Source organism: Cervus elaphus, chromosome 19 (genome assembly GCF_910594005.1).
Source record: "Cervus elaphus chromosome 19, mCerEla1.1, whole genome shotgun sequence".
In the NCBI taxonomy this organism is placed as follows: domain Eukaryota; kingdom Metazoa; phylum Chordata; class Mammalia; order Artiodactyla; family Cervidae; genus Cervus; species Cervus elaphus.
Window position 1 is genome coordinate 52,393,521 of NC_057833.1, and position 13,318 is coordinate 52,406,838.

The following is a 13,318-nucleotide window of genomic DNA, read 5'->3' on the forward strand; positions in this document are numbered from 1 at the left end:
TGGTAAAAAGTTGGTCTTTGCTGGCCCCAACATTTTCATTCAAATTTTATTATCTGTTGTCATGATTCTCTGATTAGCCTCACTGCCAACTATTAGGGAGATATTCCTGAATCTCATCTTCTAATCCCTTTAAAAATTTGTTTCAACTATAATGCAGTTATGATTCATGCAACAGTGACTGGATTTATTAAAACTTTGCATATTTTCCCCATTTGAAAGTAATGTCTAGTCCCATTTTATTCATTCTTCATCTGAATACTTTGGTTGGGAAATATTGGTCATTTACCTGTTCTTGGAACCAGTAACTTTTTTGGACACAGATAGTTCCAAAGTGTTGATGTTGTCAAACTAGCAACACAGGATCTCTGCCTTCACTGCTGCCAGAGGGTTTAGAGCAGGCACGGGAACAGAGGGTTCTTCCAGCTCTTGGCTTAATTTCATCTGGTTCAAAGCCAGTTTTCTAAAATTAGCTTTGACTAAAGCCAAGATGGCTTTTTAAAAAAGACTTCTGGTGGCCTTACCCTACAAGGCCACAAGATGGATCTATTCTTCCATGAAAGAGGAGAATTTTGTTTATGAAATGGCCACTCTAACTGTAACCAATATATCTGGTTTATCTGAGCTAGTAAAGTTCCAGGAAAATTGCTGTCTCAGTTCTCCAAACCTCCATTTCTCACTGCAGGAAGTCAAATTTTTTATTTAGGGTTCTCTTGCCCAAGTGTCTCTAGGAATCCCCAGTGGTCGTTATATGTGTCGAAGTATCAGTCCTGATTGTCACTTATTGGTGCTGGAGTTGGTGCTGGTGCTGAGCTATCACTTCATATTCTCAGGCCAAACAAATACCCATAGATGTTCTCTGTACTGTGCTGTGCTTAGTCGCTTCAGTCATGTCCGACTCTTTGTGACCCTATGGACTGTGGCCCACCAGATTCTTCTGTCCATGGGATTCTCTAGGCAAGAATACTGGAGTGGGTTGCCATTTCCTTCTCCCGGGGATCTTCCCAACCCAGGGATCGAACTTGCATTTCTTATGTCTCCTTCACTGACAGACGAGTTCTTTACCACTAGCACCACCATGGTAAAGATGAAAGTGAAGCAAAGGGGAGAAGGCCTCCTTTCAGTGTTATGTTCTGTTAGGGATAGAGGTGTCCCAAATGAAGGTTATTAATTTTTAGTTCTCTTGGGAATAAGCAGATTTAGGGGCAGTGTGAAGGGCATTCATTTTTGACAAGAAGAGACATAAAATACTTAATGTGTAGATAAATTCCTCAATGATGTATTTTTCCTACTCAATGTCTTTAATAACTTCCTCATGTGCCATTAAAAAGTAATGTGCAGTGCTCGCTTTGGCAGCACATATACTAAAATTGGAATGATACAGAGAAGATTAGCATGGCCCCTGCGCAAGGATGACACACAAATTCTTCCACATTTTTAGATCTGAAAGAGACAGGTGTAGCCCAATGTTCATCGCAACACTGTTTATAATAGCCAGGACATGGAAGCAACCTAGATGCCCATCAGCAGACAAATGGATAAGAAAGCTGTGGTACATATACACAATGGAATATTACTCAGCCATTAAAAAGAATACATTTGAATCAGTTCTAATGAGATGGATAAAACTGGAGCCCATTATACAGAGTGTAATAAGCCAGAAAGATATACACCAATACAGTATGCTAACGCATATATATGGAATTTAGAAAGATGGTAATGATAACCGTATATGCAAGACAGAAAAAGAGACACAGATGTATAGAACAGACTTTTGGACTCTGTGGGAGAAGGCGAGGGTGGGATGATCTGAGAGAACAGCATTGAAACATGTATATTATCAAGTGTGAAACAGATCGCCAGCCCAGGTTGGATGCATGAGACAAGTGCTCGGGGCTGGTGCACTGAGATGACCCAGAGGGATGGGATGGGGAGGGAGGTGGTGGGGGGGTTCAGGATAGGGAACACATGTAAATCCATGGCTGATTCATGTCAATGTATGGCAAAAACCACTACAATATTGTAAAGTACTTAGCCTCCAACTAATAAAAATAATTGGGGGGGGGGGAAGTAATGTGCAATTTACTTAACTATTCCCCAATTTTTTCCACATAAATTGTTTTTTGGTTCTTATTATTAAATATAATGTTTCAGTGAATATCGTTAGACACTATGCTTTGCCACAGTTAAAATTATTTCCTTGGGATAGACTTCTAGGACTAGAATGTGTGGGTAAAGGGTATATGAATCTTTTTGTGCTTCTTGAGGTAGAACACCTAATTGTTAGACAGCAAATCCATTCAGAGAGGAAAATAACTTTTCAATTACTGGCCTCTAACATTTAGGAACATGAGTCTAAATATCAGAAGGTTATTTAGTGAATAAAATGACAGACTAGAGGATACTATTGCTTGATGAAGAGTTCGTATCAGGCTATATATGCCGGCCACACTAATCCCTTACTCCCAGACCCAGCACAGGTTATTTGGGACTGTTTGGGACTATTGCTAAAAATGAACAGAACATACTGCAAAATTACTGTTTTTCTGGCAAGGAGGGTTCATTGACTTCTCTGTGCTAGACAAGTCTCTGTGATGTGTTTGCTTCCAGCATCCACCTGCTGAGGAACAAAGTATCAGAGGAGCATGATATTCTCAAGAAGAAAGAGATGGAGTCAGGGCCCAAAGCATCTCATGGCTATGGAGGTCGGTTTGGAGTGGAAAAAGACCGAATGGACAAGGTGAATTGAAAGGGGGTATTTGCTTTAAAAAAAAAAAAAAGGTAAATCGATTAATTTGTTTATTTTATGGTTAAAACTTACTCAAAAGTAAAACATCCATTTGGTTTTAAAATTGAATGTTCAGGGACTTCCCTGGTGATCCAGTGGTTAAGATCTCGAGTTCCCAATGCAGAGGGCCCAAGTTCGATCCCTAGTCAGGGAACTAGATCCCACATGCCACAGCTAAAGATCCTGCATACCATGACTAACACCTGGTACAGACAAATAAAATAAATATTAAAATAGAATGTCCACATATTATTTGTATAATTTCCCCCCTGATTTCAACACAATGTATAGATGGCAGAAAATGGGAGCCAAGAATTTAGAAGAACTGGCCTAATGTAGGCTCAGCTACACTGTAATTCCTAGACTGAAGAGACACAGAACACACATACAGAAGGGGAAAACAGGTTTTAAAATCATTTACTGCTTTTAAATGTATGTGTATTATGTCTTTGCTACAACTTCTTTTACTGTTTGCTGTATATTTAGTGGGGTTGTTTTTTTACACATTTTATACATCACTTATGATTTGCACATAGGTGTGAAAAATATTGATGGGGATTTATCTATTAGATGCCCTTGAATATAATATTATCTTTCCTTTATCCATTAGATACTATGAAGGTATGATACAAGAAAGTTTGTATGGTGAATCATATTTTTCCATTGATTTTCCTAACCTCAAAAATATAGACATATTCCTATAATTAAAAAATGTTTAATCTCCACAGAGAAAAAACAATTTAATGAAAACCTTTAGTCCACCCTCAAGAAGTGTTTTGTTTGGTCATTGTGTAAAATGCAGTCTAGACATTGTATTCTCCTACAGAATTCCTAGGGAAAAGAAATGTAGATAAGCAGTCATTTATTCTTGAATTCAGCAAGCAAAGTTGACCTACGCAGACCCAAAAATACTGCAAAGTGAGCTATCAGGAGCTCATATAGGGCAGTGTTTCACATCACTGTCTATATTTATGCCAGCATGGAATTGGAAATGCAGGAGGAAGAGGGAGCTTTCTAATTTCTTCTTAGTTGAGACTCTGTAAGGTATCACTGTTTGGTTTGAATACTGTTGTGGTTTTCCATTTCCTTCTCCAGGGGATCTTCCCGACCCAGGGATTTAACCTGGGTCTCTTGCATTGCAGGCAGATTCTTTACCATCTGAGCCACCAGGGAAGCCCATTTGGTTTGAAGTATTATTCAATTCCAAGGTTATTTATTAAAGCATCCATATCAAAACATTGAAAGGGACATATCTTTCAAAACCAAGTAGAAAATTGTAGGAGGAAAAAGTGGAAGAGGGTGTTTTAAAAATTAAATTTTATGTCATGACTACACATGGTACTGTCTACCAGCCCCATTTAGTATGAAGAGTCAATCACTTAATATCAGGGCTCATGTGGCACTTCAGAACTTTGATGGTCTTACAGGAACAAAGATCCAAAACAAAAGCACTTGGTTGTGTTAGAGAAATATTCAGCCTGGCTATGGCCTCTTGTCAATCCCCTTAGGTCTCCCCTTGGTAACTACCCTCATTCCTCTTTTGGTACACAAAGGCCTTGTTTCACCCTCTTTTGTTTCTGGTTTAAACACCGCTCTGTCGATGCAGTCTCTATCCTTCTGGTTCCCAACACATCTTATGCGAGTTTCCTAAAGGATGATTTCCTAGTGGTATGAAAGAAGAATCAGAATGTGCAAGACTCCAGAAAAAGTTACCTTGCTCTCCCATTACATGTTCCTTGGCACTACTGTTAGGTTATCAGTATAGTATATATATAGTATATATCAACATAGGTTATCAGTATGACCCAGAATGGAATTTCTTGTATTCTTACATCCTGTCCTGTCTCTGCATCATTTTATTTTTCCTTTGGTCATTTTTTATCTACTTACTCATTCCCATCTTGATTTTTCTCAGAGTGCTGTGGGCCATGAGTATGTTGCTGAGGTGGAGAAGCACTCTTCTCAGACTGATGCTGCCAGAGGTTTTGGGGGCAAATATGGAGTTGAGAAGGACAGGGCAGACAAGGTAAGTGACAACGCTCTCTCCCTGTGCCATCCAACTCAGATCATGTGGGACTTACCAACAATACCTTGAATGTAGGCCTGTGCTTCTCCTGTGGAAAAATGGGGCAATGGTCTCAAGGAGGGTCCATCATGAGAATGGCTCCCACACAACTACCTCAGCAAGTTCTTTGGTGCCACTGTTGGAGGCCACATCCTGAGCTAAAAGGTGTTCATTTAAAAGAGACAAAGACTCTCAAACTCTGAATAAGGAATCACTAAGCCATTGGTTTTATCAATCCTGTGTGCATGAAGAGAAAAGAGGAAATTCCAGAGCTCCTCCTTTGGCCTAATAGCAAAGTCTTATAAATATTTATGCCTTTCAGGAAAACAGAAATATCAGCTGAAATATTATTATAATGGTAGCAAATAATCAAGTAAAACAACTAATTAAGGTTACAATACTTTTAGAATGTAAAGGTTACTTTTCACAGCATCTAGCACCAACTCGCTACAGTCCAGATGGACTTCTTTGTACAAAGAGTCCTTTGTACAAAGAGTAGTTTTGAAGAGAGAGGAAAAAGAAAGGGCAGTATGAGTACAGATGACAGAGTGGTCAGGAGAGTAAGACTGATAACTCATTCATGTTCTCCTTTTCACACCTTAGTAGATCAGTTTCTTTGAGCTCATTTTTTATGGTACAAAATAGTGTGTCTGCCCCGCAGCAGCACACAGAGAGGCTGTCTTCACTGCTACCTGAGATTTTTAATTTTGTTTAACCTGCAGTTGTTAATAAGTGGCCTGAATCCTTAAAGCTAAGTGTTAGAATGTTATTTGAATTGTAGGTAGTTAAAAAAATAAAACAGAAAAATTAAAAACATACTGTAAGGTAAAGGAGAACCATAGAGGATAATGTTTAAAAGCAGTAATGGAAATATGGAGCTTGTAATGTTCTTCTCTAATCAGGGTGGAATTTCCCTTTCATCTTGGCCCCCCTCCTGCCTCTGCCTACTGTTTCGTTGTTCTTTATTTCATCTTCTGCCTCACCAGCCACAAACTGAATCACCTTAACAGCCAGTGTGTCTTGTAAATCAAGAAAAAATACATACTAATAGCTTTTAAAATGCAATATATAGATTTGCTTAGAGACTCATAATTACTAAGCCATATGGGGATACAGCTATGTTAGGTATTTGCCAAGATATCCAGTCCCAAAGCAGCTAGGATCCAGATTGTCCTGGCTGCCTCTTATCCAACAAAATCCACATCTCTGGGTTTGTGCTGCTGTGAGAAGAGGTGTAGTATAATCAGTCAGTATGGGATGATATCTCTTAACATGTGCACAGTGCTTTATAGTTTACAAGGCACTTTTCTAGCTACTGTCTCATTTTAGTTTAGTAAGAGTTAGAAGAAAAACACTAACTTAATGAGTGACCTACACTCTATATTTTTCCCATTTAGTCCTCACAATATCCCAAATATACTGGAATCATTTTACAGTTGAGTTAGTAAGACAGATATACCTATTTTTATTTCATGTTTGAAGAACCTGAGGTTCAGGAATATTAAAGGATGTACCTGCAGTTACACAATTATAAAAAGGGATGTGAGGTTGGGGTTTGGATCTAGATCTATCTGTGTGCAGAGCCCATGGTCATTGCTCTGTAGCATGCTGCCTATCAGGGTACTATTTGTTTGTACATTGTACTCCCATACTCAGCTTTGAGCCCCTATAACTAACTCCTGGGCTGAGTTAGGTGTTAAGGGTATGTGAGGGAAGGGGAAACATTAACTCTGACTCTAACTGATTCTCTCTCCTTTTCTCTATAGTCAGCAGTTGGTTTTGATTACAAAGGAGAAGTGGAGAAACACACATCTCAGAAAGGCAAGGACCCTGCACTTCAACCTGACTGCTTAGACTTCAGCTCCCAACAGCCATCATCAACTCCCTTTAGTTCCATGACCCAGTTCCCCACTACTTTATTTATTTTTAAAATCTAAGCCTGTGCTTGCTTCTTTCTCCTTTATTGCTTTCATGTCCTTTGGCCATGCCACGTGACATGCATGATCTTAATTCCTGGACCCAGGATTGAACCATGCCCCCTGTAGTAGAAACATGGAGTCTTAATCACTGGACTGCCAGCAAAGTCCCTCCTTCATCACTTTCTACATCATTGGTCAATTTTTTAGTCCCCTTTCCCATTTAATGGATTAAAAATAAGATATTATACTCCTTCATTTTAAGAAGTTATTCCTAACTATTAATATGTATCTGTGACTTAAAATTAGTCACTATTTCTTCATGAGTAATACAGGAAACATAGAATAATTACATTTCTTCTACATTCTAAAGTCTTTGTAAAAACTGGATAATTGTAATCCAGTATATTGGTTCCATCTGTTTGTTTTTAAACCCCCTAAAATTAATCATTATTATTACTAGGTGAATGCTTATTTAAACTGACCAATGTGTTTACCAAGTTCCTACCTCATGATTGTTTATTATAGTTCATTGTTTCCTCCTTGCTTCCTCTATTTCCTTCTTGCTAGAGTGTGTCCTTTGATAATTATTTCAGTGACAGCTTATGAAAGAACTCTCAGATTTTGTCTGAAAAAAAATTTTTATTTTGATCCATTCTTCATTGTCATTTTCCCTTCATCATGTTGAAGATACTATTTCATCATCTCTGGCTTTTCTCTTGGGTTAGTCTAATCAACATTCTTTTGTAGGTAACATGTCTCATCTCTTAAATTTTTATTTTTTTTTATTTTTTTTGGTCTCATGAAAAATTTTCCCTTTGTCTCTGATATTCTGAAATATCATCAGTCTATGTCCAGGTGTTAGATCTATTTTTGTTATTCTACATGAGACTTACTGCTCCTCTTCAACCTGAGAGATAACTTTCAATATGACATTTTCTCTTTGGATAATGCCTCTCCTCTCTTTTCTTCTATTCTTTCTTCTGGAACTCAGATGTGTATTAGAACTTTACAATCTCTTCTCTCTCATACACACTAAAAAAAAAACCTTTATATCAATTTTATATTTATGACAAAATTGAGAGACAAGTACGTAGATTTTTTTAATACACTTCTGCCCCTACACATGCATAGCCTCCCCCGTTATCATTACTGATCAGAATTTTTTTTTTTTTTTTTTAGTCAAGGATGATTCTACATTGATATATCAAAATCATTCAAATTCCATAGTTTACTTTAGGATTCACTGTTGGTGGTGTACATTCTATGGGCTTGGACAAAAGTATAGTGATATATATCTGTCATTATACTGTCATGCAAAGTATTTTCAGTGCCCTAAAACTCCTCTGTGCTCTGCCTGTTCATTGCCGTCACTCCGCAGCAACCGCTGATACTGTCGCCATAGTTTTGCCTTCCACAGGATATTATATGGTTGGAATCACATACCATGTAGCATTTCTAGATTGGCTTCTTTCACTAAGTAATATGCATTTAAGTTTCCTCCATGCCTTTTCATAGTTTGATAGCTAATTTCTTTTTAGTTCTGAATATTATTCCTTTGTCTGGATGGACCACAGTTTTTTTACCCATTTACCTACTGAAACACATCTTAATTGCTTCTAAGTTTTGGCAGTTATGAATAAACCTGCTAAAAACTTCTGTGCACAGGTTTTTGTGTAGATACACATTTTCCACTCCTTAGGGTAAATACCGAGAAGTACAAACACTGGATCCTATGACAAGAGTATGTTAAATTTTGTAAGAAACTGCCAAACTGTGGACTTAGTAAATACAAGCCTATTCAGATCATCTGTTTCTGTTTGTGTAAGTTTTGGCAAATGTAGCTTTCAAGGAACTGGTCCATTTCATGTAGGTTATCAAATTTGTGGGCATAAAGTTGTTCATAGTATTATTTTATTATTGTTTTAATTTCCTTGGAATCTGTTGTGATGTAGCCTCTTTCATTTCCGGTATGAGTAATTTATGTTCTCTCTTTTTTTCTTAGTTAGCCTGACTAGAGGCTTATCTATGTTATAGATCTTTCAAGTAAGCTTTAGGTTTTCTTGATTTTCTCTATTGGCTTCTTGTTTTTAATTTCACTGATTTTTTGTTCTAATTCTTGTTTCTTTTTTCTGCTTACTTTTGATTTAATTTGTTCTTCTTTTTTTAGTTTCCTAAGGTGGAAACTTACATTACTGATTTTTAGATCTTTTTTATTTTCTAATGTATGTATTGTTTCCCCTGAGCACTGCTTTCACTGCATTCAAAATATTTTGATAAGTTGTGTTCTTTTAAAAAATTTTTTAAAATTAATTAATTTAATTTAATTGGATACTAATAACTTTACAATACTGTGGTGGTTTTTGCCATACATTGACATGAATCAGCCATGGATGTACATGTGTCCCCCATCCTGAACATCCCTCCCACCTCCCTCCCTATCCCATCCCTCTGGGTTGTCCCAGTGCACCGACTTTGAGTCCCCTGTTTTGAGGATCAAACTTGCACTGGCGATCTATTTCACATATGGTAATATACATGTTTCAATGCTCTTCTCTCATATCATCCCACCCTTACCTTCTCCCAGAGTCCAAGTCTGTTCTTCATATTTGTGTCTCTTTTGCTGTCTCACATAGAGGGTTGTTGTTACCATCTTTCTAAATTTCATATATTTGCATTAATATACTATATTGGTGTTTTTCTTTCTGACTTACTCCACTGTGTATAATAAGCTCCAGTTTCATCCACCTCATTAGAACGGATTCAAATGCATTCTTTTTAATGGCTGAGTAATATTCCATTGTGTATATGTATCACAGCTTTCTTACCTATTCATCTGCTGACAGACATTTAGGTTGCTTCCATGTTCTAGCTATTGTAAACAGTGCTGCAATGAACTTTGAGGTACACATGTCTCTTTCAATTCTGGTTTCCTTAGTGTGTATGCCCAGCAGTGGGATTGCTGGGTTGTATGGCAGTTCTATTTTCAGTTTTTTAAGGAATCTCCACATTGTTCTCCATCATGGCTGTACTGGTTCACATTCCCACCAACAGTGTAAATTGGTTCCCTTTTCTCCATACCTTTTCCAGCATCTATTGTTTGTAGACTTTTTGATAGCAGCCATTCTGATCAGTGTGAGATGGTACGTCATTGTGGTTTTGATTTGCATTTCTCTGATAATGAGAGATGTTGAGCATGTTTTCATGTGTTTGTTAGCCATCTGTATGTTTTCTTTGGAGAAATGTCTGTTTAGTTCTTTGGCCCACTTTTTGATTAGGTTGTTTATTTTTCTGGTATTGAGCTGGATGAGCTCTTTGCATATTTTTGAGCTTAATTCTTTGTCAGTTGTTTCTTTTGCTATTATTTTCTCCCACTCTGAAGGCTGTCTTTTCACCTTACTTATAGTTTCCTTCGTTGTGCAAAAACTTTTAAGTTTAATTAGGTCCCATTTGTTTATTTTTGCTTTTATTTCCATTACACAGGGAGGTGGGTCATAGAGGATCCTGCTGTGATTTATGTCAGAGAGTGTTTTGTCTATGTTTCTCTCTAGAAGTTTTATCATTTCTGGTCTTACATTTAGATCTTTAATCCATTTTGAGTTTATTTTTGTGTATGGTGTTAGAAAGCATCCTAGTTTCATTCTTTTACAGGTGGTTGGCCAGTTTTCCCAGCACCACTTGTTAAAGAGATTGTCTTTTCTCCATTGTATATTTTTGCCTCCTTTGTCAAAGATAAGGTGCCCATAGATGTGCGGCTTTATCTCCGGGCTCTCTATTTTGTTCCATTGATCTATATTTCTGTCTTTGTGCCAGTACCATACTGTCTTGATGACTGTAGCTGTGTAGTATGGTCTGAAGTCAGGCAGATTGATTCCTCCAGTTCCATTCTTCTTTCTCAAGATTGCTTTTACTATTTGAGGTTTTTTGTATTTCCATACAAATTGTGATATTATTTATTCTAGTTCTGTGAAAAATACCATTGGTAGCTTGATAGGGATTGCACTGAATCTATAGATTGCTTTCGTTTGTATATTTGTTTTCACTACATTGATTCTTCCAATCCATGAACATGGTATATTTCTCTATCTATTTGTGTCATCTTTGATTTCTTTCATCAATGTTTTATAGTTTTTTATATATAAGTCTTTTGTTTCTGTAGATAGATTTATTCCAGGGTATTTTATTCTTTTCATCACAATGATGAATGGGATTGTTTCCTTAATTTCTCTTTCTGTTTTCTCATTGTTCATGAGTGTATAGGAATGCAAGGAATTTCTGTGTATTAATTTTATATCCTGCAACTCTACTATATTCATTGATTAGCTCTAGTAATTTTCTGGAAGAGTCTTTAGGGTTTTCTATGTAGAGGATCATGTCGTCTGCAAACAGAGTTTTACTTCTTTTCCAAAACTAAGATCATGGCATCTGGTCCCATCACCTCCTGGGAAATAGATGGGGAGACAGTGGAAACAGTGTCAGACTTTATTTTTTTGGGCTCCAAAATCACTGCAGATGGTGACTGCAGCCATGAAATTAAAAGACGCTTACTCCTTGGAAGGAAAGTTATGACCAACCTAGATAGCATATTAAAAAGCAGAGACATTACTTTGTCAACAAAGGTTCGTCTAGTCAAGGCTATGGTTTTTCCAGTGGTCATGTATGGATGTGAGAGTTGGACTGTGAAGAAAGCTGAGCACCAAAACATTGATGCTTTTGAACTGTGGTGTTGGAGAAGACTCTTGAGAGTCCCTTAGACTGCAAGGGGATCCAACCAGTCCATCCTAAAGGAGATCAGTCCTGGGTGTTCATTGGAAGGACTGATGCCGAAGCTGAAACTCCAATATTTTGGCCACCTCATGCGAAGAGTTGGCTCATTGGAAAAGACCCTGATGCTGGGAGGGATTGGGGGCAGGAGGAGAAGGGGAAGACAGAGGATGAGATGGCTGGATGGCATCACCGACTTGATGGGCATGAGTTTGAGTAAACTCTGGGAGTTTGTGATGGACAGGGAGGCCTGGCGTGCTGCGATTCATGGGGTTGCAAAGAGTCGAACATGACTGAGTGACTGAACTGAACTGAAGTAGGATAGATGTTAGCTCCTCTTAAATTTTTGATAGAATTCACCTGTGAAGCCATCTGGTCCTGGGCTTTTGTTTGTTGGAAGATTTTTGATTACAGTTTCTATTTCCATGCTTGTGATGGGTCTGTTAAGATTTTCTATTTCTTCCTGGTTCAGTTTTGTAAGGTTTTACTCTTCTAAAATTTGTCCATTTCTTCCAAGTTGTCCATTTTATTGGCATATAGTTGCTGATAGTAGTCTTTTATGATCCTTTGTACTTCTGTGTTGTCTGTTGTGATTTCTCCATTTTCATTTCTAATTTTGTTGATTTGATTCTTCTCCCTTTTTTTCTTGATGAGTCTGGCTAATGGTCTGCCTATTTTATGTATCTTCTCAAAGAACCAGCTTTTAGTTTTGTTGATTTTTGCTATAGTTTGCTTTGTTTCTTTTTCATTTATTTCTGCCCTAATTTTTATGATTTCTTTCCTTCTATAATCCTGGAATTCTTCATTTCTTCTTTTTCTAGTTGCTTTAAGTGTAAAGTTAGGTTATTTATTTGATTTTTCTCTTGCTTCTTGAGGTAAGCTTGTAATGCTATGAACCTTCCCCTTAGCACTGCTTTTATTGAAACCCATTGGTTTTGGGTTGTCATGTTTTCTTTTTCATTCGTTTTTATGAATATTTTTTATTTCCTTTTTGATTTCTTCCATGATTTGTTGGTTATTCAGAAGTGCGTTATTTAGCCTCCATACGTTTGTATTTTTAATAGTTTTTTTTCCTGTAGTTGACATCTAATCTTACTGCATTGTGAACAGAAAAGACGCTTGAAATTATTTCAATTTTTTTGAATTTACCAAGGTTAGATTTATGGCCCAGGGTATGATCTATCCTGGAGAATGTTCCATGTGCACTGGAGAAAAAAGTGAAATTCACTGTTTTGGGGTGAAATGTCCTATACATGTCAATTAGGTCTAAATGGTCCATTGTATCATTTAAAGTTTGTGTTTTCTTGCTAATTTTCTGTTTGGTTGATCTATCCATAGGTGTAAGTGGGGTATTAAAGTCTCCCACTATTATTGTGTTACTGTTAGTTTCCCCTTTCATACTTGTTGGTATTTGTCTTACATATTGAGGTGCTCCTATGTTGGGTGCATGTATATTTATAATTGTTTTATCTTCTTCTTGGATTGATCCTTTGATCATTATGTAGTGTCCCTTTTTGTCTCTTTTCATGACCTTTATTTCAAAGTCTGTTTTATCTTATGTGAGTATTAGTACTGTTTTGTTTTGGTCTCCATTTGCATGAAATATCTTTTTCCAGCCTTTTACTTTCAGTCTGTCTGTATCTCTTGGTTTGAGGTAGGTATGCTGTAAACAATATATATAGGGGTCTTGTTTTTGTATCCATTCAACCAGTCTTTGTCTTTTGGTTGGGGCATTCAACCCATTTACATTTAAGGTAATTATTGATAAATATGATCCCCTTGCCATTT

The 13,318-nt window shown here is 37.1% G+C and overlaps 1 protein-coding gene and 1 pseudogene across 1 annotated transcript in view; both read left to right on the plus strand.

Moving 5' to 3' along the window:
• Positions 1–13,318, plus strand: part of HCLS1 (hematopoietic cell-specific Lyn substrate 1) — a 34,957-nt gene that overhangs the window by 7,972 nt on the left and 13,667 nt on the right. The window contains exons 4-6 of the mRNA XM_043875108.1: positions 2,608–2,737; positions 4,701–4,811; positions 6,617–6,671. Of these exons, the coding sequence (XP_043731043.1) occupies positions 2,608–2,737; positions 4,701–4,811; positions 6,617–6,671 (296 nt within the window). The remainder of the gene's footprint in view (positions 1–2,607; positions 2,738–4,700; positions 4,812–6,616; positions 6,672–13,318) is intronic.
• On the plus strand, positions 1,338–1,436 carry LOC122676213 (annotated as a pseudogene).